Source organism: Mobula hypostoma, chromosome 29 (assembly GCF_963921235.1).
Source record: "Mobula hypostoma chromosome 29, sMobHyp1.1, whole genome shotgun sequence".
Taxonomy (NCBI): domain Eukaryota; kingdom Metazoa; phylum Chordata; class Chondrichthyes; order Myliobatiformes; family Myliobatidae; genus Mobula; species Mobula hypostoma.
In genome coordinates, this window is record NC_086125.1 from 7,958,591 (window position 1) to 7,983,399 (window position 24,809).

Here is a 24,809-nt window from a genome sequence, read left to right on the forward strand (position 1 = left end):
AAGGATTCTGTACATTCTCCCTGTCACCGTGTGGGTCCCCTCCGGGTGCCCTGGTTTCCTCCCACAGTCCAAAGACATATCGGTTGGGAGGTTAATTGTTCATTATAAAGTGTCCCATGATCATGCTAGGGTTAAATCAGGGTATTACTGGGCAGTGAGGCTTAAAGGGCCAGAATGGCCTATTCTGTGCTGTATCTCAATAAATAAAAATAAATATAACACAGTACAAAATAAAAATAAGATAACTCAGTACAGCCCTTCAGTCCATCTTGTGCACACTGACCATGATACCATTCTAACTGCCTGCACATGGCCTGTGTCCCTCTATTCCCTGCCAGTCTAAATATTATTAAAAGTTAAATCATACCTGCTTCTGCGAGCACGTTCCAGGAAGCTACCACTCTCTATGCAACAAAAAATGACCTTGCACATCTTAAAGTCTTCACTCTGTCATTCACCCTTTCTCCCATCCCGCAAACGGTCAGGTCCGCATTGGGACCTTGCTGTGTGTGGACTGAGAATACTGCTCACCATTGTACAACAGGACACTAATGTACAATGGCCCCATGTGTCTCCACAGTACTGATGCATCAAAATAGGAGAAATGATTGATCCAGTTAAACACTCTCAAAGCAACACACACACAATGCTGGAGGGACTCAGCAGGTCAGGCAGCATCTATGGAAATGACATTTCAGGCCGAGACCCTTCTTCAGCACTGGAAAGGAAGGGGGAAGACTGCAGGACACTCCCGTAGTTTGAAGAGTTCTGTATGGAGTGGGAGGAGAGCTGGTTGTTCGTTCATCTGCATTTGAAATAAAGAACTCAACAGCCTTTAGTGTTGATAATCAGATCACTTACACTGGACATCGAGAGTGGCTGACTGTCGTTTAACAATGGTGTTGGAGTGATGGTGAAGTGTCAGCTCGGCCTCACAGGTGAACTGCTGTCCATTCAACTCTGCTCGTGGATTCACAGTGTGGTAGATAGTCAGCCCAGTACTGGCTGACCTGTTCACTAATATCTCACTTCCCTCCTTCAGTCTGAGTTGAAGTTCCCCTGAGACGTTAAACACACTGCAGGTAATATTCACTGGAATTCCCTCAGTGGTGATCGGGATTTGGATTTCAGGGTTGGAGAAAACTGTAACAACAGAAAACATTGTCAGAAACTTTCTCAAAGTGAGTTCTGCAGCCCTTCTGTACCACTAGACTGAGGTAGCAAATGGAACTCTTTTGAAGTCTGTCTGTGGTACAGCACCCACCTCCCTCGCTGTGTGTCTAGTGGCTAAAGAAGGTGCTGCAGGAATTATCAAAATCCCCCCCCCCCCCGCCACAGTTCCCAGCATCATTCACTGCTGACCCAATCTCATCAAAGCAAACGACACATTGGTTCAGTGCATCCGACAGAGTGGAACTTTGCAGCACACACACACACATATACACACACGTAAACACACACATATACACACGCATAAACACACACATAAACACGCATAAACACACATGTAGTCCCCCTGGCCAGCCTCAGGGTCACTCAGCTCACTGTCATCTAGGGAAACAGTCCTCGGCCCCGCCAAACTGGGTAATCAGTTTGTGTGGATGCTGTGTGATGTACCACACCCCACCCAAATTACAAACAATACACCAGGTACGATTAAATGATTTACAGTTTATAGATGTTACTGGAAATATATAATTAATAGAGAATAAAATATAAAAGGAAAGTAAAAGGTACCACACTTCTCGAAGTTCAATCACTACGTGCACAAGCAGTTGGAGCTCAGGACCCTCCTTCTTCACCCAGCGTCTCCCCTCGGACCTCCTCGACCTGCTGCCTGGGACCAACAACGGTGGTCGACCAGATGCTCCACACGACTCCGTCTCCGTCTCCTCTCCTCGCCGAACACTCTGGACCTCGGACTCCTGCTCGGGGTCGGACCCCGTTAGCGGACTTACAGCACCCAGTCCATCCTCTGTCTCTCTCTCTCTCTCTTCTGCCTTCTCCCCAAAAACCCGCACAACACACTAACTTACAGACACACAGAAAGCATAACATCCATCCCAATTGGTTTGTTCACCTTCCCATCAGTAACATAATCCAAATAAACTGCTAGCGGGAGGACTTTCTCAGCAGTTAACATAACAAAGAAGCCATTTGAAGTAGACTACGCAGTAACATAAAAGAAACCCCTTACACACTCATATACACACATGTAAACACACACACATACACACATGTAAACACGCACATATACACACAGATTTATTTACAATGTCTTTGAGTCTGAACAATCCTGGAAAATTGTCATTCACCACCACAACAGGGTTGACTTGGCCAGTAACCAGCCTTCAAATGTTTCTCAGACATTTCAGATGGCACTTTGCCTTCAAAGCAATGGTAAATAATCCACAGAATTAATTCCTTGGGTATGAAGTACTTCGGTGTATTGTGAGGGTGGAATATATTTTACTGACAATATGTATATGTTGTGACATTTGTGGATTTATAGCAGTAGTACAGTGCAATACATAAATTAAACGATAAATTGCAATTAGATACACACACAATACCTAATTGTGACTTATAGATTATTTTATCTATTGCACTGTACTGCTGCCACAAATCAACAAAATTCACAACACATATCAATAATAATAAACCTGATTCTGATTTAACTTTGCTGCAAACTTCTGTCTCCTTTCTATCTAATGATACGTTTGCTGGCAGCCTTTGATCCCACATTCAGTTTCTATCTCTGACAAATTCAATTGCCGGTCGCTGCTTCTGCAACACGATCTTATCCTGGTACACAGATTTCCGAATGGATGTGCACTACCTCAGTATTTGATTTTTGCTCTCTTTTTGCAATACTATATAGATATGTACATCTTACTGTAATTTATAATTTGTTCTTGTTATTCTGCTTAATATTGTACTGCTGCTGCAAAACAATAAATTTCATGACATGTGCCAATGGTGTTGAACCAGATTCTGATTAATGTCTAGGCTCAGTCTCATGCTCCATTGAACCTGCTCCATTGATAATCCCATGGCTAAATAACTACAACTGATTCAAAGGTTCATTTTATTGTCAAAGTTTGTATTCAGAATACAGCTCTGATATTTGTCTTCCCCAGATAGCCATGAATTTCAGAAAAACTGTGGGAGTTGAAAGAAAAGACATTGACCACCTCCAACTGACCTACCCACTCCCTGCATGAAAAAGGAAAAGAAACAAATCTGGGCAAACACCCCACCCCTCCCTTTTACAAAATAAACTAACAGATCGCCCACATAGAAAACAGCAGCTGAAACTTCAAACCCCAAACCTCCCAACCCCTGCCGCACACAAAAGCTATCAGATCGCCAACATGGAAAACGGCAGCTAGAACAAATCCCAAACTCCCAATGCCCTCCCTCATGAAGATAAACAGGAATAATAACATCAACCCCCCCCCCCCCGGCCAGCTCCCTCCCCTAAAGCCTATATTCCTTTTTCCCCAGAATTCTATTGATTTTTGTTTGAAATACCGGTTGACTGCAAATCTGCTCCATGTTGCTGCCTGTTGACTGTCTAGGAGCAGGAAGGAAACTCTAAAACATTACTGTCTAGTCAAAGTGCTCAATTATCCAGCATACTTACCATACACGTCAATGGTAATGCTATCATTCTTTGATGAAACTGATGGATAGTCCTGAAAATCTGCCACGCAGTTGAGTTCAGTCAGACCGGTCTCTCGTGGTGTCCATGTAGCTGTTGTCTGGACTGTGGTGGGATTTGATCTACTGGCAACTGAATTCCATTCCTCACCATCCTGAAACCACCTTAATCTCACCTTCTCAGCAGGGTAGATGTTTGAGACCTCACATGACAATGTGGTCTCCTGATTTACTTCTACAGGGTCTCTGTTGAGGATCCTTGGAGGCTCTGGAAAAGCTACAATACACACAAGAAATTCACTGCATATTGGTTTGCCTTGGCCTGTTTCAGATACTGATGGAATGATGCAAAACTGACCAAATCCTATAAGCCTCTATACACAACCAGGAGTTCATCAAACCCACGTCGGTATCAGCAGGTTCCATACTTTGCTCTTCCTCTGACTCATATCCCTGCAGGACTCACGAAGGGATCTGATTAAGGGTGGCGCAAAACATCGACTGTTTGCTCTTTTCCACAGATTCTGCCTGGCCTGCTGAGTTCCTCCAGCACTTTGTTAGTGTTGCTTTGGATTTCTAGCATCTACAGAATTTCCTGTGTTTTCCCATTTGCTGCTTTGCTATTAGTGTGCAGAGGAATAGGGGAAAATAATGTATTACAGGACGTCAATCGAAGGAACCAGACAGAAGCTGAGTTTAAGACCCCATATGACAGCTGGTATGTCTGAGACTGCTTTCTCGGTGCTGCACGAGACACTAGCCTGGTCTTAATGCCCAAGGGGACTCTCTTGGCGGTGCTAGATGGAGTAGGTCATTTTTGGCTGGGCTCTGGACATTTTCAATTTTTCTATCACCCTTCTATTATATATATTAAAGTGTCTTTAATACCTTTATATGTTTGAATTTTGAACTTTAATCGATGGAAATGTCTAGACTAAGGAAGGCATTAGCCGAAGGCAAAGAAACTGAGAATGGAAACAGGATGAGGAAGGTACCTTCGAACAACCTAAACAGCCTCAACTTACTTTGCAAGCTATCTTTAACCTATTGGATGAAAAACTCAACAAGAGATTCGTTACACTGGAAGTAATGTTGAAGGAGAATCACAGTAAATCGATAGCACTTGGAAAAGAGAGAGAGGAACAGCAACGGCAAATTTCAGAGCTTACTGAAGCAGGCAAACAGAGGAATTCCAGAATGAACTCTTTGGAAAAGTAATTAAATTTGCCTACTCATACATTGGAGCAGTACAAAGCCAAGATTATTGAATTGGAGAGACATAGTCGCAGACAGAATTCACAAATAATAGGATTCAGTGAAGACGTTGAGAGCAGGGACCACATTAAATTTTTTTTCTCAATTTTAAATGAAAGTCTTTGGCTCAGAAGTCTTCTCTTCTCCTCTGGTACTCGATCGCGCATCCATCGTTAAAAACAAAACCCTCGAAAGAGTTACATCCGCATCTTGTAATTCTCCAGTTTCACTATGTGGGTATTAAGGAGCACTTAATTCGAATTGCTTGTCAGAAGGGAATTATTGTTCATCAAAATCTTAAGTTTCATTTGGTTGAAGATTATTGCCCTGAGGTATTCCAAGAAAGATTGTGTTTTAAATTGGTGATGTCGGATTTATATCAAAGGAATTTTCGACCGGCGTTGTTATACCCCGCCCGCTTAAGAGTTGTTTTACCCGATAACTCGTTTAAGTGGTTTAAAACCGTAGACAATGCACAACAATTTCTCGAAGAACATTCCTTGAGCTGGATATTTAACTAATTTACTGTTCTTTTGAGTTTGTATACACCTGGTTTATTAGTTAATAACCAGCATATAGATTCGGACATTTTACATTCGTAGAGCTTTGGCCTTGGGCTGAGTCTTCTGATACTTTGTTTTCACTTATCTCTGCTCTATGTTAATATCCCTTTTCACTTCCTTGATTATTTTATTTTTCTTTTATTTTTAAACGTCCATTTTAGAAAATTATTACGACTTTGACTTGGTGATCATTTGATTTTTCTAGAAATATTATTAAGATTGTACTCTGTTTTATTTCTGAAGACCAGGTTTTTTAAAATGGTCTGTAAAGGGTTGTTCTTTTTTCATCTAACTGTGCTTGGCATTCCATTTGCAATGTTTAGACTATGGGTGGTTTTTATTTTATTTTTTATAATTGGAGATTTGCCATCAAGAGAGATGGGGATTGGTTGTTCTTAGTTAGTTTCCTGGCTGCCTATTAGCCAGGTTTTGGGGCTTTGTGGGAGGGGCAGGGGGTTATTTTTACTTTAGTTTTTTTCATTTGGGCTGACTTGCAACTACAAAAATGTCTGTATTGTCGTAACTTCCGGTTCCTCTTTAAACTTTTGTTCCTCTTCCTGATTCGTGAGTTTCCTGTGCAATTTGTTTAATCCTTTACTTACCATGTGGTTTATTTAAGGAAAATGGATAATATTATTAACTTTGTTTCATGGGACACGAATTGTTTGAAACATCCAATTAAATGGAAGAAGATTTTTTAAATTTTTCAGAGATTGAATGCTCAGATTATTTTTGCTCAGGAGACTCATGTGAGGAAGGAGGATAATCAACGTTTTTTTAGGTTTTGGAAAGAATAACAGTTTCATTCAAACTCATCGACCAAAGAGAAGGTGTTTCCATTTTTATAGATTCTTCGATCTCATTTGTTCATTATGGTGTAATCTCAGACCCATATGGTAGATTTCTATTAATTACTGGTTTACTTCATAACCAAAAAGTAGTTTTGGTTAATGTTTATGTACCAAATATTGATTATCCTGAATTCTTTAAACATTTATTTGTACCTCTTCCTAATTTAAATGAATATATGTTAATGGGTGGTGATTTTAATTGTTCTTTGAATCTTATGATGGATAGATCTGCGCCCAATCAGGCACTTTCAAACAAATCTGCTATTTTTATTAATTCCTTTTTAGCTCACTCAGGAACTTTAGACGTTTGGAGGTTTTTATATCCTAATGATAAAGAGTTCTCTTTCTTTTCTCATGTATATCATAATTACTCTAGAATCGATTACTTTTTTATTGATTCTCGATTAGTTTCATTTGTCACTACCTGTGAGTATTACACAGTCACCATTTCCGATCATGCGCCTTTGAAACTATCAATTAAATTTAGGGATGCAGTTTTTAGTACTAGACAATGGTGGTTCAACTCTATTTTGCTTCAAGATTTAAATTTTGATAATTTTATTAAAGAACAGTTTGCAGTTTTCTTTTCATCTAACTCAACGGAAGAAATTTCCAGTGGGATATTATGGGATACCTTTAAAGTATATATTCGCGGACAAATAATTTCATACTCTGCTGGAATGAAAAAACGTATTAATAGTGAAATATATACATTGGCTGATAAGATTACAGAAATTGATAAAAAAAAATTCCATTGCTCCTAATTTGGAGCTTTATAAAGAGAGAGTTGAACTTCAGATGCAACATAGTTTGTTATTAACAGCCCCGATTGAAAATCAGTTATTTAAAACTAAGAGTCAATTTTACATACATGGTGATAAAACAGGTAAATTACTGGCTAATCAATTGAAAGCTGCTTTGGCGAAACTTCAGATTAATAAAGTTCGTAGACGGGATGGTAATTTGATGGTTGACCATGATGAAATTAATAAATCTTTTCAAGAATCTTATACCAATTTATATCAATCAGAATTTCCTGATGATCCTACCATAATGCATGATTTTTTAAGGATACTAAACATTCCAAAATTACCAGCTGATGAACGTTTAACATTAGATGCACCCATTACTGAAGAGGAAATAAGGAAAGCAATTTTTTCGATGAATTCTGGTAAAGCACCTGGCCCGGATGGGTATACAGTTGAATTTTATAAATCTTTTTCAGATGTACTTTCTCCCTGGTTATGTAAAATTTTTAAAGCTGCTTTATCTGTAGGTAAATTACCACAATCCTTTTATGAAGCATCTATCTCATTAATTCCAAAAAAAGATAAAGATCCCACTGACTGTGCATCATATGGACCTATATCTTTGTTGACTGTGGATTCTAAAATCTTTTCCAAAATATTAGCAATACTACCACAAATTGTCTCTGAAGATCAGACAGGATTTATTAAAAACCGTTACTCACATTTTAATGTTAGGAGGCTAATGAACATTGTATACATTACTTCAGTTAAAACTCCAGAATGTGCTATTTCGCTTGACTCTGAGAAGACAGTTGACAGACTTGAATTGGAATATTTATTTGATATACTTCAGGAATTTAAATTCAACTCAAAATTTATATCCTGGATTCAACTGATATATCGTACACCTCTGGCTGCTGTATTTACCAATAATCAGAGATCCCCGTTCTTCAGGCATTTTCGAGGTACTAGACAGGGCTGTCCTTTAAGCTTTTTACTTTTTCATATTGCCCTGGAGCCCTTGGCAATTGCTATTTGTCATTCACCTAATATATTTGGTATTATTCATGGGAATGGGACACATAAAGCATCACTATATGCAGATGATCTGTTACTATATATCTCTAACCCAGAGAAATCCATCCCTGCAGTAATCACACTATTTGCTCAGTTTAGTAGATTTTTCTGGTTATAAATTGAATCTTAAAAAGAGTGATGACTCCTCATTTAAATTTGAACAGACTTGGAGATCTTTTATTCAATATTTTCATTTAATGTAATATATACCCTTCTTGTTTTTTTCACTGTTTTTAATGGAGGTCGGGATTGAGGACGTGATTTTAAGTTTAACTCTGTTTGGTTTCAAGTTAGCCCATTGCTTTGCGTTGCTTTTAGTTAGTTGCACGGTGGGTTTTTTTTGGGGGGGGGTTTTCTTTTTCTCTATTGATATATATATAAAATTAGTATACTATTATGTTACCTCGGTATGTTATGTTTAAATTACATTGTTTGTAGTATTTTTTTTGTATTAATATCTTCTGTAATTTTATTATATTCTAACAATGTATTAGTGTCTATTTGGCTTACCTTTTTGTATACTTATTTAATAAAAAGATTTAAAAAAGAGTGTGCTTTTCCCATTAAGTATGAAAGTTCCAATTTATAGACAATCACCATTTAGATTAGTTACTGATTATTTTACTTACTTGGGCATTAAAATTACTAAGAAGCACAATTTTTTACCCTTAATTGATCATGTTAAACAACTGTTCACTAAATGGTCCCCTTTGTCCTTATCTTTGATTGGTCAAATTAATATTATTAAGATGATTATTTTACCTAAATTTTTGTATCTACTTCAGGCGGCATCAATTTTTATCCCTAAATCTTTTTTTGATATTATCGATTCTAAAATTTCTTCATATATACGGCAGAATAGAAATCCCAGGTTAAGTAAGAAATATTTACAGAAATCAAAAAAAGAAGGCGGTTTGGCTTTGCCGAATCTTAGATTTTACTACTGGGCAATCAACATTCGATATTTAACGTCTTGGACACAAGAATTGGATGAAACTCAACGTCCACGATGGATGAACCTTGAGAAGGAGTCTGTACAGTGTCTTTCACTGGCTTCTATTCTAGGAGCTGTGCTTCCCTTTGCACTTACTAAATTGAATAAACAAATGATAAATCCAATAATTAAACATACAATACGAATATGGTTTAAATTTCGTAAATTCTTTGGATTGAACAAATTTATCCTGTCAAGTTCTATTATATATAACTTTTTCTTTCAACCATCTAAAATTGATCAAGCTTTTCTTCTATCGAAAACAAAGGGAATAACATGTTTTTGTGATTTATTCATGGATGATTGTCTTGTGTCTTTTGAACAGTCGTCTAATAAATATAATTTGCCTAGATCACATTTTTTCAGATATTTACAGATTAGAAACTTTTTGAACACTACTTCATCTACCGTTCCGATATCACATCAAATTGAAATTACAGAAAAAAAATTTAGGTTAAACCCCTATCAGAAGAGTTTAATAGCAATTATTTATGATCTGATTATGAAAATACGTCTAGGTAAATCTGATTAAATTAAGTATGAGTGGGAAAGAGAACTTCAAATATCTTTCCCTACAGAGAAATGGGAAAAAAATTCTTCAGTTAGTCAATACTTCCTCAATGTGTGCCAGACATGCCTTGATACAATTTAAGGTATTTCACAGGGCTCATATGTCCAAGGATAAGCTAGCTTGTTTTTATTGCCATATAAATCTTGTTTGTGATAGATGTAATTCTGAGGTAGCTTCCTTGACATATATGTTCTGGTCTTGTTCTCTTCCAGAAAAATATTGGAAAGATATTTTTGATATTATTTCAGTAGTTCTGCGTATTGACTTACAACCTCATCCTATTACTGCAATTTTTGGACTACCAGTGATAGACTCTAGTCATTTATACTTGTCAGCTTGTCGTCTAATTGCATTTGTTACATTAATAGCCAGAAGATCCATTATATTTAAATAGAAAGATTCTAATCCCCCCACTACATTTCAATGGTTTTACCAAACGATAGCATGCCTAAACTTGGAAAAAATTAGGAGTGGTACTATGGATCCTTTGGTTAAATTTGAAGAAACTTAGAGGCCATTTATTCAATATTTTCACATGATGTAAGTTGACCCTTTCTGGATCCTTTGCAGTAAGATTTTTGTTCATGAATAGAGGAGTGGAGTTAACGACAAATAATAATTTTAGCTGATGTGGTATGACAGCCCCTGCTTTGTTTGTTTTTTTTTTAGTTTAGTTTTTTTTTCAGTTTAGGGGGCTTTCTTTTTCTTTAATTATAAAATATCTTTTTCATGGTCAGATACTATGAGATTGGGAGGTTAAACTATATTTGTTACTTGGAATCTGTGCTTGTACATGCTAATTGTTACTATTGTAATCCCAATCTCTATATATCATTACTATTCCTGTTATGTTTAATTTTGAAACTTAATAAAAAGATTGAAAAAGAAAGGATTTAAAGCCCAAGATACAAGAGAGGGATTGAACCTCCAATCTCCCAACTCGAGGCAGGAGCACCATCCGACGAGCAACACACCGTCTGGTGTGGAGAGAGATTGTACACCTTTGCTTATCCTGGGCACGTCATAACTCTCAGCATTTACTCGTGATCACACAGGGATGATATCTCTGCTCTGAAAGGGTTAATTATTTATTTTCTCACCATGCACTGCGACCAAGGTAACTTACTGACCTTCCACCTTGATTTCCACTTGCTTCTCATCTGTTCCAAGTTTGTTCCTGGCTCTACACTTGTAAATTCCTTGATGTTCTGATGTTGCCTGGGGAATGTGGAGAACCCCAGGAAGGTCGGTTTCCCCTGCGACTCCCTGACCGGGTCTTTCCCACGTCAGTGTTACCTGGGGGTTTCCACTGGAGTCACAGGTGATTGTAACTTCATCATCTACTCTGATGAAGACTGAAAACCCGGACACGGTTTTGTTATTTACTGATATAGTTGTGTTTTGTGGTTTATCTGGAAAAGAGTGAAAAGAGTGAAATTAACCAGCCCCTCCCATAGGACATAGAACAGTACAGCACAGGGTGGGCCCTTTGTCCCATGATGTTGTACCAACCTTTATAAACCTATTCCATCGACAACCCAACCCCTCCCTCCTGCACAGCCCATCGTCCTCCATTCTTCTTTTATTCACGTGCCTATCTAAGTCTCTTAAATGTCCCTTATATATCCGTCTCAACACCCACCCCTGACAGTGCAGTCCAGACACTTCCTACTGACTATGTAAAAACTTGCCTCTGACTCCGTGGCTCATCATAAAAGGATGTCCTCTGCTATAGTCATTACCCCCGGGGAATTACGTGCTGGCTGTCCACTCTTCCTACGTCTCTTACAATCTTACACAATCATCCTCCTTGGCTCCAAAGAGCTCACTCAACCTTTCCACAGAAGACATGCTCTCTAATCCAGTTAGCGTCCTGGTAAATCTCCCCTGCACCATTTCTAAAGCTTCTTCATTTTTCCTATAATGAGGTGACTGGACATCACTACACTGTGACTCCAAAAGGCTGGAAAATCGAATTTGACTGTGTGCTGAGCTCACTTGTGCCTGGCAGCTCATTCCACACTGTCACAACTCCTCTGAGTGAAGAATGTTCCCCTCATGTTGACCTTAAACTTCTCAGCTTTCACCCCTACCTCATGACTTCTGGTTGTGACCCACCCAACCTCAATGGAAAAAGCCTGCTTACATTTACTCTAACAATACCCCTCATAATTTTGTATACCTCTATACAATTCTTCTCAATCGTCTACATTTAAGGAATAAACTCCTAGTAATAAATAAAGGTATTTATTACAGCATTTTTCCTTCCTGGAGTCTATAACTATTTTACCTGATTTAGTAATCAATGATATCTATTAACCCCATCACGTTACTGCACTGAAAACACTTTAAACCATTTTTGATAATGTTGTTCACATTGTAAATCCATGCGTGTATTTCAATATTTATGTAAGTTTTATTCCACATTCATGCTTTAAAATTTATTTTTATATAATTCTCTGTAAGTGTTGAATGTTGTGTATTTTGTCACAGTCACACACTCACCAACACACCAGAGCAAATCCCTAATCCATATTGTGTATATGGTGAATGAAATTGATCCCTGATAATCTCAGTGCAAAACTATGATGGCACCCAACAGATATTTTTCAGAAGATTATCACCAATTTAGACACGCGACCCCCAAAGGGATTTGGCACCCCTCACTTAGGCTGACTTTACTGTGGTGTTCTGAGGAGGTCCCACATTGGCACTGTCACATTGGGGTGCTGGGAACGGACCCAAATGCAAGACACAGACTCTGAAGTACACGGAACAGGACTGGACTGGAGTAGGGACGTGACAGGATACAGGCAAGGAGCAGGGACAAGAACGCAGACTTGGGCTAGGGAAAGCGGGACCAGGACTAGGAACCATGGACTAGGTGACAAGGCTTGGACTGCGAGCCTGAGACTGGACAAGGACCCAGAACCTAGGTCTTGCCTCGGGCTCGGACCCCAGAACCGGGCAAGGACATGACATAGGTGCTCCCGATGTGGCCTTTTATATATTGGCGAGACCCGACGCAGACTGGGAGACCGCTTTGCCGAACACCTACGCTCTGTCCGCCAGAGAAAGCAGGCCACACATTTTAGTTCCACATCCCATTCCCATTCTGACATGTCTATCCACGGCCTCCTCTACTGTAAAGATGAAGCCACACTCAGGTTGGAGGAACAACACCTTATATTCCGTCTGGGTAGCCTCCAACCAGATGGCATGAACATCGACTTCTCTAACTTCCTCTAATGCCCCAACCCCCCCGCCATACCCCATCTGTTACTTATTTTTATACACACATTCTTTCTCTCACTCTCCTTTTTCTCCCTCTGTCCCTCTGAATATACCTCTTGCCCATCCTCTGGGTCACCCCCCCCCTTGTCTTTCTTCCCGGACCTCCTGTCCCATGATCCTCTCGTATCCCCTTTTGCCTATCACCTGTCTAGCTCTCGGCTCTATCCCTCCCCCTCCTGTCTTCTCCTATCATTTTGGATCTCCCCCTCCCCCTCCCACTTTCAAATCTCTTACTCACTCTTCCTTCAGTTAGTCCTGACGAAGGGTCTCGGCCTGAAATGTCGACTGCACCTCTTCCTGGAGAAGCTGCCTGGCCTGCTGCGTTCACCAGCAACTTTTATGTGTGTGTTGAATGATGAAAGGCCTCGATAGAGTGGATTTGGGGAGGAAAGTGGCAGAGTTTAGGGCTAGAATGGAGAGATGAGGAAGTGAGGGGGGTTGGGAGTTGATGTTCTCACAAATCACAGATTTGTTTTACCACCTGGGATTGGCGTGGGGAGGTTTAAATGCTCGTTACCGTTGCCATTTAAACTGGGGTGATTTGTCAGCTTTCTGTGTTGGGGGCGTGGTTTGAAGAGCTTCCATATTTTTCATTGTTTCCTGGCTATCTGGAGAAGACGAATCTCAGAGTTATATACTTCATAATAAATGAACCTTTGCATCTTGATTTGCATTGAATCGAATTAACTTTATTCCTTACATCCTTCATATATATGAGGAGTAACAATCTTTATGTTATGTCTCTGTCTGAACGTGCAATGTGCAGTTTATAGTAATTTATAATAAATAGTGTGTACAACAGGATAGTCAATATAAGATAGAAATACAGTTGTGTCAGCATAAGTTAAGCAGTCTGATGGCCTGGTGGAAGAAGCTGTGTTAGGGTGATGACGTCTCTGTAGGCTGCCTCATTATCATTATTTGAGATTAAGCCAAGCAGTGTAGTGTCATCAGAAAATTTAATTAGCAGTTTGGAGCTGTGGGTGGTGACACAGTCATGGGTATACAGAGAGTAAAGGAGAGTAAAAATCTTTTTCGTCTGGTAGCTCATTCCATTTAGCCTCTAGATGAAAAGGTGCCTCTCAGGTTCCTGTTGCATCTTCCCCCTCTCAGCTTAAACCAATGCCTGGGAGAAGCATCACAATCGATACCAGTACAGTCTAACAGTGGCTGTGTTATCCCTAATATTGTCATCTACTGAGTCATTTGCTAAGGGTTAACAGCAGTAAGCTTCATGCCTGTAGTTGGCACTGATTCACATTTAGAACAGAGAAAGATGTGCATTACAGCTTTAATGCCTGCTGAGCATTGGTAACATCCTGCTTTTGAGGAGAGCTGAGGAAGTCTGCAGTTCATAGTGATCCCACAAGGTGGCAGTGCATCATGCATTTTGATATTGAGCTTTGCCTCTTTTAAACCTCCCTACACTGAGCCCATTCATTCACTGAGATCCTCAAAGGAGAGAAAATGAGCATTGTTACTTCAATATTGGTGGAAATTGTATAATTCCAATACTCCCACCTTGGAAATAGCAACAGAAAGGAAAGGTGACAAGTTACAGATCAGAATCAGAATCAGATTTAATATCACAGGTATAGCTCAAAAACGATTTGTTAACTTTACGGAAGCAGAACAACGAAACAGATTACCAATAAATATATAGAAGGAAAGCTGAATTACACCAAATATATATATATGTCTATTAAATAGTTAAATTAAAGTTAGTAGTGCAGAATAAAAAGTAGTGAAAGTGTTCAGGTTCAATGTCATTTAGAAATCAGGTACCACCTTCTAGAAGTTTTGGGTAGATAGCAGAACCCATCTTGGACTGGATTCAGGATCTCTTATTTCCCCAAACCTCTCCCTACTCCATGCTCTCTGGAACACCCGGCATTAGCCAACCTGAGGTCCCCAAAAGTGCCTGACGAAGAGTCAAAAGCCTGAGTAAAACTCAACAGCCTTTAGTGTTGATAACAAGATCACTTACACTGGACATCGAGAGTGGCTGACTGTCGTTTAACAATGGTGTTGGAGCGATGGTGAAGTGTCAGCTCGGCCTCACAGGTGAACTGCTGTCCATTCAGCTCTGCTCGTGGATTCACAGTGTGGTAGATAGTCAGCCCAGTACTGGCTGACCTGCTCACTGATATCTCACTTCCCTTCTTCAGTCTGAGTTGAAGTTCCCCTGAGATGTTAAACACACTGCAGGTAATATTCACTGGAATTCCCTCAGTGGTGATCGGGATTTGGATTTCAGGGTTGGAGAAAACTGTAACAACAGAGAACATTGTCAGAAACTTTCTCTGAGTGAGTTCTGCAGCCCTTCTGTACCACTAGACTGAGGTAGTCAACCTTAAGCACAAATGATTTACTAGCATGCATTATTCATTAATTTGAGGAAAAGCATAACAAGATGTATTTAAATGCGTAATTCCCATGTTTCAAGTTTTTATGGCATTTATCTGTCCCACCGTCTGCTCATTAATACGCGATCTTACCCACAGAGGCAAAAACCCCTGACCCCTGCACTAGACTGAGGTAGCAAATGGAACTCTTTTGAAGTCTGTCTGTGGTACAGCACCCACCTCCCTCACTGTGTGTCTAGTGGCTAAAGAAGGTGCTGCAGGAATTATCAAAATCCCCCCCCCCCCCGCCACAGTTCCCAGCATCATTCACTGCTGACCCAATCTCATCAAAGCAAACGACACATTGGTTCAGTGCATCCGACAGAGTGGAACTTTGCAGCACACACACACACATATACACACACGTAAACACACACATATACACACAGATTTATTTACAACATCTTTGAGTCTGAGCAATCCTGGTAAACGTATCATTCACCATCACAACAGGGTTGACTTAGCTAGTAACCAGCCAGTGGTTTCTCAGTCATTTCAGATGGCACTTTGCCTTCGAAGCAATGGTAAATAATCCACAGAATTAATTTCTTGGGTATGAAACACACACAGACACAGACACACACACACACACACAATATCTAATTGCAACTTATAGATTATTTTATGTATTGCGCTGTACTGCTGCCACAAATCAACAAAATTCACAGCGCATATCAGTAATGATAAACTGATTCTGATTTAACTTTGCTGCAAACTTCTGTCTCCTTTCTATCTAATGATACGTTTGCTGGCAGCCTTAGATTCCACATTCAGTTTCTATCTCTGACAAATTCAATTGCCGGTCGCTGCTTCTGCAACACAATCTTATCCTGGTACACAGATTTCCGAATGGATGTACACTACCTCAGTATTTGATTTTTTGCTCTCTTTTTGCAATACCATGCAGATATATATATCTTATTGTAATTTATAATTTGTTCTCGTTCTTCTACATGACACTGTACCGCTGCTGCAAAACAATACATTTCATGACATGTGCCAATGGTGTTGAACCAGATTCTGATTAATGTCCAGGCTTAGTCTCATGCTCCATGGAACCTGCTCCATTGATAAACCCATGGCTAAATAACTACATCTGATTCAAAGATTCAAAGGTTCATTTTATTGTCAATGTTTGTATGCAGAATACATCTCTCACATTCGTCTTCTCCAGATAGCCATGACATTCAGAAAAACTGTGGGAGTTGTTGAAAGAAAGGATGTTGACCACCTCCCATCCACCCCTCCCCACATGAAAAGGAAATCTGCTCCGTGTTGCTGCCAGTAGACTGTTTAGGAGCAGGTGGGAAACTCTGAAAGATTACTGTCTAGTCAAAGTGCTCAATTATCCAGCATGCTTACCGTACACATTAATGGCAATGCTATCATTCTTTGATGAAACTGATGGATAGTCCTCAAAATCTGCCATGCATTTCAGTTCAGTCACACCGGTCTCTCGTGGTGTCCATGTAGCTGTTGCCTGGAGTGTGGTGGGATTTGATCTACTGGCAACTGAATTCCATTCCTCACCATCCTGAAACCACCTTAATCTCACCTTCTCAGCAGGGTAGATGTTTGAGACCTCACACGTCAATGTGGTCTCCTGATTTACTTCTACAGAGTCTCTGTTGAGGATCCTTGGAGGCTCTGGAAAAGCTGCAATACACACAAGAAATTCACTGCACATTGGTTTGCCTTGGCCTGTTTCAGATACGGATGGAATGATGCAAAACTGACCAAACCCCTATAAGCCTCTGTACACAACCAGGAGTTCATCAAACCCACGTCGGTATCAGCAGGTTGCATACTATGCTCTTCCTCTGACTCTTCCTGCTCTTCAGGCATCCCAAAAATCTAACTCTTTGCTCCTCCCGTGGGCAGTGATACAGGAGTAAACTCTCACTGACTTATCAAGAGTGTGGTCTCAGTGAGCAGCTAGTTTGGGGTGGCACGGTAGTGTAGTGGTTAGCACAACGCTTTACAGTGCAGGTGATCCATGTTCAATTCCCGATGCTGCCTGTAAGGAGTTTGTACATTTTCCTGTGACCGTGTGGATTTCCTCCGACAGTCCAAAGACGTACTGGTTGGTGGGTGAACTGGTCATTGTAAAATATAGTGTGATTAGGCTCGGGTTAAAATGGTGGATTGGTGGGCAGCGTGACTCGAAGGGCTGGGAGGGCATATTCTGCATTGCAGTCTTTCAATCTATTTTGTTCTGCCCGTACTGGCCCAAGAGAAGGGCTGATCCCTAAAGAATGGTCATAAAGAAAACTTTAGGCACATTTGCCTTCATAAATCCAAGTACTGAGTACAGGAGATGGAACATTATGTTGAAGTTTTATTAGGCATTGGTGAAGCCTAATTTGGAGTACTTTATACTTTATACTTTATTGTCACCAAACAATTGATACTAGAATGTACAATCATCACAGCGATATTTGATTCTGCACTTCCCGCTCCCTGGATTACAAAGATTAAATATTTAAAATATTTAAAATAGTAAAAATTAGTAAATATTAAACATTTAAATTATAAATCATAAATAGAAAATAGGAAAATGGAAAGTAAGGTAGTGCAAAAAATCCGAGAGGCAGGTATTGTGTGTAGTTCTGGTCACCTACCTATTGGAAAGATGTAAATGAGGTTGAAAAAGTACAGATAAAATTTACAAGGATTTTGCAAACAACAGGAATTCTGCAGATGCTGGAAATTCAAGCAACACACACAAAAGTTGCTGGTGAACACAGCAGGCCAGGCAGGACCTGACGAAGGGTCTTGGCCTGAAACGTCGGCTGCACCTCTTCCTAGAGATGCTGCCTGGCCTGCTGCGTTCACCAGCAACTTTTTATGTGTGTTACAAGGATTTTGCCCTGGATTGCAGGACCTGAGTTATGTGGGAAGATTGAATAGGTTAGGACTTTATTCCTTGGAAAGCCGTAGACTAAGAGGAGATTTCATAGAGTTACACAAAATTATGAGGGGCAAGCTTTTCCCACAGAGGTTGGGTGGGACTGCAACTGGAGGTCATGGGTTAAGGGTGAAAGGTGAAAAGTTCATTGGGAAAACGAGAGGAAACTTCTTCGTTCAAATGGCTGTGAGAATGTGGAATGAGCTGCCAGTGCAAGTGGTGCATGTGAGCTCGATTTGAACATTTAAGAGAAGTTAGGATAGGTACATGGATGGTAGGAGTATGGAGGGCTGTGGTGCTGATGCAGATTGATGGGAGCAGGTAGATTAAATGGTTCAGCACAAACTAGGTGGGCTGTACTTTTCTATGACTCTGTCTATTACCACCACCTGCACTGACCACCAAGAGGGACATGGGAGTATCAGGTAAGTGTGCAGAATTTGCAGGAGTTTGGAATTGTTTCAGTGACCTTCAGCCAAATAATCTCTTCTACTTCCATGATTCTCTGAAGTTGTAAACTTTCAGTCTTGGTTGAAGATAAACAAGTTTTGCTGAACGGATAAAACAAGAACTAAATGTGAAAACTTTCAAAACAGGACCGCTCATTGCTTATTCTTGCCAATCTTTAACCAATGTGGGGAGAGGTTAAGGGGCAGTTCGATTTCAAAATGGAACTCACAGTAAGTTTGCAGAGTCACAGATGCATTTGCGATTTGTTTGGTCCTGTTCGGGTCCAAGTTCAACTCTGCCAAGCAGGTGTACACCAGTCCATCGTCTGAAATACTTGGAGTGAAATGAAGGACGTTCTTCAGTGGACCATCATCTGGGTAACCTGGTTTCTCTGTGGAAATATTTGCTACAGTCTCACTCCCTCTGAGCCAGGTGAGTACGAGTTTGTTCCTTGGATAGACCTTCAGGCCAGTACACTCCAGCTGATATGGTTTGTTAACTTCCAGCACGTCAGGAGGTGTAACAATGCTTAAGTTTCGATCTGTCAAAGGAGAATCATGATTGACAATGGAGATTGGAAAATTCCAAATCAAAAATTACCCTGACCAATGTGCTTGTGGATCATCCCAGCCTGTGACATTCCCAGATTCTGTGTAACACTTTCAAGTTATACTTAATTTTATATTGCTGCCTTTCATCCTGTTATACTCTGCTATTGGATGTATTTAGAACAAAAGTTTTCACTTACTGTATATGGGGACCACCCGTTTGTCCTCCTTCACTGAATTTTGACATTTTACAGTACAGGGCACTGTGAAATCCCATTTCTGGACACTCGGAAATCGGTCTGTAATCCATTTATCACCCTTAGTTCTGTTGGGATTTATCCCTGGTTTATATTCCAGAGTTATCGATGGATTGTTACACGTTGTACTGCAGTTCACCTCCAGGGAGTGTCCAAATTCCGCCACTAGGGAGTTTGTTTTGACCGAAACCTCAAATCCATTCAGTTTATCTGCCAGAGACACACAGGGAAATGGAATCTGTTCAGTGAAGTGTTGTGTGCAGTTCAATGGATAGACTTACCATTCAGACAGTAAGGGGACGGTTCACCAGACTGATTCCCGGGATGGCAGGACTGGCACATGAAGAGAGATTGAGTCAACTATGCCCATGTACATTGAGGTTTGGAAAATTAGAGAAAATTGAATCAAACTTATGACGTTTTGACAGATCTCAAGAGGTTGGATGCAGGATATACGTTTTCCCCAGCTGATGAGTGTAAACAAGGGATTGCAGTCTCAGGATGGAGAGATCGAGCTCTGGAGAAAAATCTTCACACACATGTAGTGAAGACCAAATCACTAAATGTATTTAAATAGGAAGACAGACTTTGAGGCACCAGTGGCATTTATATAGAGAACGCGGGCATCTCTTGTGTGCAACAGTTTGAATGAACTTCATTGCAGTCTGTTCCACACAAAATAAATGTTTGGTTCAATGGTTCCATTTAAAATCAGACAATGTATATAGTATACAACCTGAAATTCTTGCTCTTCGCAGACGTCCACGAAACAGAAGGGAAAAAAACTCAAAGAATGAATGACAGAAAATGTTTTAACCCTAAAGCGCCCCCTCCTCCCATGAACAAGCAGCAAAAACTTCAGTCTCTCCATCCCTCTGACCCCACTTGATGCAGCAAACATCAACCACGCCCCTCCTCCTACCACCCCGCCCCCCCCCATGCAAGCAAAAGTAAAGCCCCCAGAGCCCAAGATCTAGAGTTCATCAGGCAGGATAATTTCATCAGCATAATTTTAGCCCTTGCAATTCAATCTGATGGAATATTTTCAGTCAAAGACCTTAAAGACTACTAAAAAGGGTGGATCTGATGTCAAACAGTATTACTGACCCCTGAATTCTGCAAAAGTTTTGCCTGGAGATAATTAAGCTCCATCTTTCCAAGCATTATTCAGTAGAAATTACCCGATTCAGATTTAATATCAACATCATATGTTGTGAGATTTGTTAACTTTGCGGCAGCAGCACAATGAAATACATGATAAATATAGAAAACAACTATATTACAGTAAAGATATGTGGATATTAAATAGTTAAATTAAAATAAGTGCTAAATCAGAGATACTGAGGTAGTGTTCATGGGTCAATGTCCATTTAGGAATTGGATGGCGGAGAGGAAGAAGCTATTCCTGAATCGCTGAGTGTGTGCCTTCAGGCTCCTGTACTTCCTTTCTGATGGTAACAATGAGAAGAGGGCATGTCCTGGGTGATTTGTCGGCTTAATGCTGGACGCTGCCTTTCTGAAGCACCAGTCCTTGAAGATGTCTTGGATACTACGGAGCCTACTACCCCCGATGGAGCTGACTAACTTTACAATATAAAGTAATGATAAATTTCTGTCAGTTTTTATAAAGTGAAGCCAAAAACTGAGATAGGAAGCCACATCTTATAGAACACACTCGTGCTGGAAAGTTTGTGAACCCTGTAGAATTTTCTGTATTTCTGCATGAATATGACCTAAAATATGATCAGATCTTCATGCAAATCATAAAACTAGATAATTAGAACCCAATTAAATAAGTAACATCAAAAATATTATACTTATTGGGAAAAATGACCCAATATTACATGTATTTGCTGGGAAAAGTATGTGAATCTCTGGAGTAATGCCTTCTACAAAAGTTATTTAGAGTCAGGTGCTGCAATCAATGAGATGAGATCGGAGGTGTGGGTTGTAGAGGTGTGCTGCCCTATAAAACAGACACACAAAGTCAGGTTACTGACAGAGCCTGCTCTTCTCATGAAAGATCTGTTATGTGCACCATGCCTCAGTCGAAACAACTTTCAGAGGACCTCAAAAGAAGAATTGTAGAGATGCATGAAGCTCGAAAAGGCTGCAAAAGCATTTCTAAAGACCTACGTGTTCATCAGTCGACAGTAAGAGAAATCGTCTACAAATGCAGGAAACTGTTGCTACTGTCCCTGGGAATGGGCGTCCTGCAAAGATCACACCAAGAGCTTGAAGTGCAGGGCTGAAGGAGATGAAAAAGAACCCGAGAGTAACAGCAAAAGATCTGCAGAAATCTCTAGAACTCACTAAAGTCTCTGTACATGTGTCCACTATAAGAAAAACAAGAATGGTGTTCCTAGAAAAACACCACGGAGGAAATTACTGTTCTCCAAAGAAAAAAAGTCATTGCTGCATGTCTGAAGTTTGCAAAAGACCACCTGCATGTTTTACAGCACTTCTGGGGCAATGTTCTGTGGACAGATGAGACAAAAGTTGAGCTTTTTGGCAGAAACTGTTCGGAGGAGAAATGGCACGGCACACCAACACCAAACTCTGATCCGAAATGTGAAACATGGTGAAAGGATCGTCATGGTTTGGGGCTGCTTTGCTGCATCAGTGCCTGGACAGTTTGCAATCGTTGAGGGAACGATGAATTCAAAATTGTGCCAGGACATTTTACAGGAGAATGTCAGGGTAGCAGTCCGTCACCTGAAGCTTAATAGAAGTTGGATAACACAGAGAACAGGAAGGAGCCCAACGAAGCGTGGCGTCTGCGACCTGCTAAGCTTTCGCCCAGCGTAAAACAGAGAACGTGAAAAAAGGAACGAGTAACCGTGAAACGGTCTGAAACGCTCCCGGCAAGTTATGCAGAATAAAGGGACACTTTCATCAAATGTGGCCGGTTGAAGATCCGTTCACGAGACGCACTCTAACCGCCTCGCAGAAACATACAGTTGTAAACATTCAGCTTCTCATTCTGCGAGCTCAAACAGATGAATGAACAGTTATTACGTTTAAAGGTATTTGACCTACCTGTTATGAGGGAAAGTGCTGTGAGAAATAAAACATAACCGCCCGCGGAAATCGGCGTGTAATCCATACTGAGTGCATGTAAAGGAGGGCGTGATCCGGAGCTGGCGAGGTTCGGGCTCTTGTACTGGTGATCCGCGGCTGTCGATGTCGGTGGATGGGACCAAACATATCCGTCCGGCCATCAATCAGCGTCCGTGATGGTGGAACAGAGTTAGTTACTCATGGTCACGAGGTATCCCGGGAGCTCAGTGCGACTTCACTTTGTGGGTGGATTCAGAGATTCGAAGTACATTTATTATCGAAGTACTTATGCAGTGTACAACTCTTGAGATTCATCGTCCGCGCAGACAGCCACGAAATAAAGAAAACCGTGGAACCCGTTCAGAGAAAAATATCAACCGCCCCACGAGCAGAATAAAAAAAAACAAATTGCGCAAATGTAACAAATAAAAGAGCGAAAAATACAGAAATTGAAACGCACAATTAAGAGTCCAGGCATATTCAGGTCAGCTGTGTTGGCTATCTGCAAGCTGCCCCAATTCAAAAACGCCCAAAGTAGCAAGAAAAAAAAAGCGGTGACCAGAAACCACAACGTCAAGATGATGAAAGTCATTATAAGGCGATGAGAGGCATTGATCGTGTGGATAGTCAGAGGCTTTTTCCCAGGGCTGAAATGGTTGCCACAAGAGGACACAGGTTTATGGCGCTGGGGAGTGGGTACAGAGGAAATGTCAGGGGTAAGTTTTTTTTACTCAAAGAGTGGTGAGCGCGTGGAATGGGCTACCGGCACCGGTGATGGAGGCAGATACGATAAGGTCTTTTAAGAGACTTTTGTTTAGCTTAGATAACTAGAGGGCTATGGGTAAGCCTAGTAATTTCTATGGTAGGGACATGTTCGGCACAACTTTGTGGGCCGAACGGCCTGTATTGTGCTGTAGGTTTTCTATGTTTCTATGTTTCAACTACAGAGTCCAGTCCATAAACCGGAACTCCGGCACCATTCTCCGACTGGATCGAGGGTGAAAGAGAGAGACGGTCACACGCAAACAATTTCCTCGGGCGGCAAAGAGCAAGAGGCCGGTAGACTGGGCTGAACATCTGCAAGATTTGACAAACTTCAGTAGATGTGTAATGGAGAGTGGTGACTGGCTGCATCAATGCCTTTGAACGAGAACATCAATGCCCTTGGACGAGAATCCTCCAGAAAGTAGTCGCTACTTCCCAGTACATCACAGGTAAAGCCGTCCCCACCACTGAGCACATCTACATGAAATGTTGTCAGAGGAAAGCAGCATCCATCATCCTGGACCTCTAGTAACCAGGACATGCTCTCTTCTCACTGTTGTCATCAGGAAAAAAAGGTACAGGAGCCTCAGGACTCACACCACCATGTTCAGGAACTGTTATTACCCCTCAACCATCAGGCTTTTGAACCAGAGGGAATAACTTCACTTGCCCCATCATTGTAATGTAAACACAACCAATGGACTCACTTTCCAGGACTCTTCATCTCATGTTCTCGATATTTATTGCTTATTTATTTATTACTATTATTACTTCTTTTCTTCTTCTTTTTGTATTTGCACAATTTGCTGTCTTTTGGTCATCATTTGAACTCCCAAGCTGGTGTAGTCTTCACTGATTCTGTTTTGGTTATTATTCTAACGATGTATTGAGTATGCCCACAAAGAAATGAATCTCTGGGTTGTACATGTTGTCATATATGTACTTTGACAATAAATTTTACTTTGAACTTTGCTCAACTTTTCCATCTTGGCTGGCCCAGTTAATCGCTCCCGTACTAGTCTTGTTTTTCCAGGCGCTTTGGTTTCCTTCCACAGTCCAAACAAATACCGATGGTAGAGTCATTCTAAATTGTTCAAACTGTTACGTACCCCGTAACTGGGTTGCCAAACCAGCAGAAATGGATCACTCAGTTGGAGTCTGGATTACTAGAACTAAGAAAGTTTTATTAAAGAAACAAGCAACACAGTAATCGAAAGGATAATAAATGCAACAGTTCAGCAATGATAACCACACATGTGCACAGAATTAAGATAACAGCATCAATCAAGCTCTATCGTTGTCTAGGGGTAAATGACCAAATTTCAAAGTGACTCAAAGTTCAGTCGAGTTTAGTAGTTCAGTTCGCAGTAATCGTTGCCATGGCAATGGACAACATGGGG

General features: G+C 40.6%; 1 protein-coding gene across 1 annotated transcript in view; it reads right to left on the minus strand.

Annotated features, from left to right (window-relative positions):
• LOC134339377 (vascular cell adhesion protein 1-like) overlaps positions 1 to 23,174 on the minus strand; it is a 34,534-nt gene extending 11,360 nt beyond the window's left edge. The window contains exons 1-8 of the mRNA XM_063035824.1: positions 22,624 to 23,174; positions 19,528 to 19,794; positions 19,009 to 19,320; positions 16,784 to 17,077; positions 15,004 to 15,285; positions 10,853 to 11,134; positions 3,647 to 3,940; positions 862 to 1,143 (exon numbers count right to left, since the gene is read on the minus strand). Of these exons, the coding sequence (XP_062891894.1) occupies positions 862 to 1,143; positions 3,647 to 3,940; positions 10,853 to 11,134; positions 15,004 to 15,285; positions 16,784 to 17,077; positions 19,009 to 19,320; positions 19,528 to 19,794; positions 22,624 to 22,690 (2,080 nt within the window). The 5' untranslated portion in view covers positions 22,691 to 23,174. The remainder of the gene's footprint in view (positions 1 to 861; positions 1,144 to 3,646; positions 3,941 to 10,852; positions 11,135 to 15,003; positions 15,286 to 16,783; positions 17,078 to 19,008; positions 19,321 to 19,527; positions 19,795 to 22,623) is intronic.
• Positions 23,175 to 24,809: the final 1,635 nt, after the last annotated feature.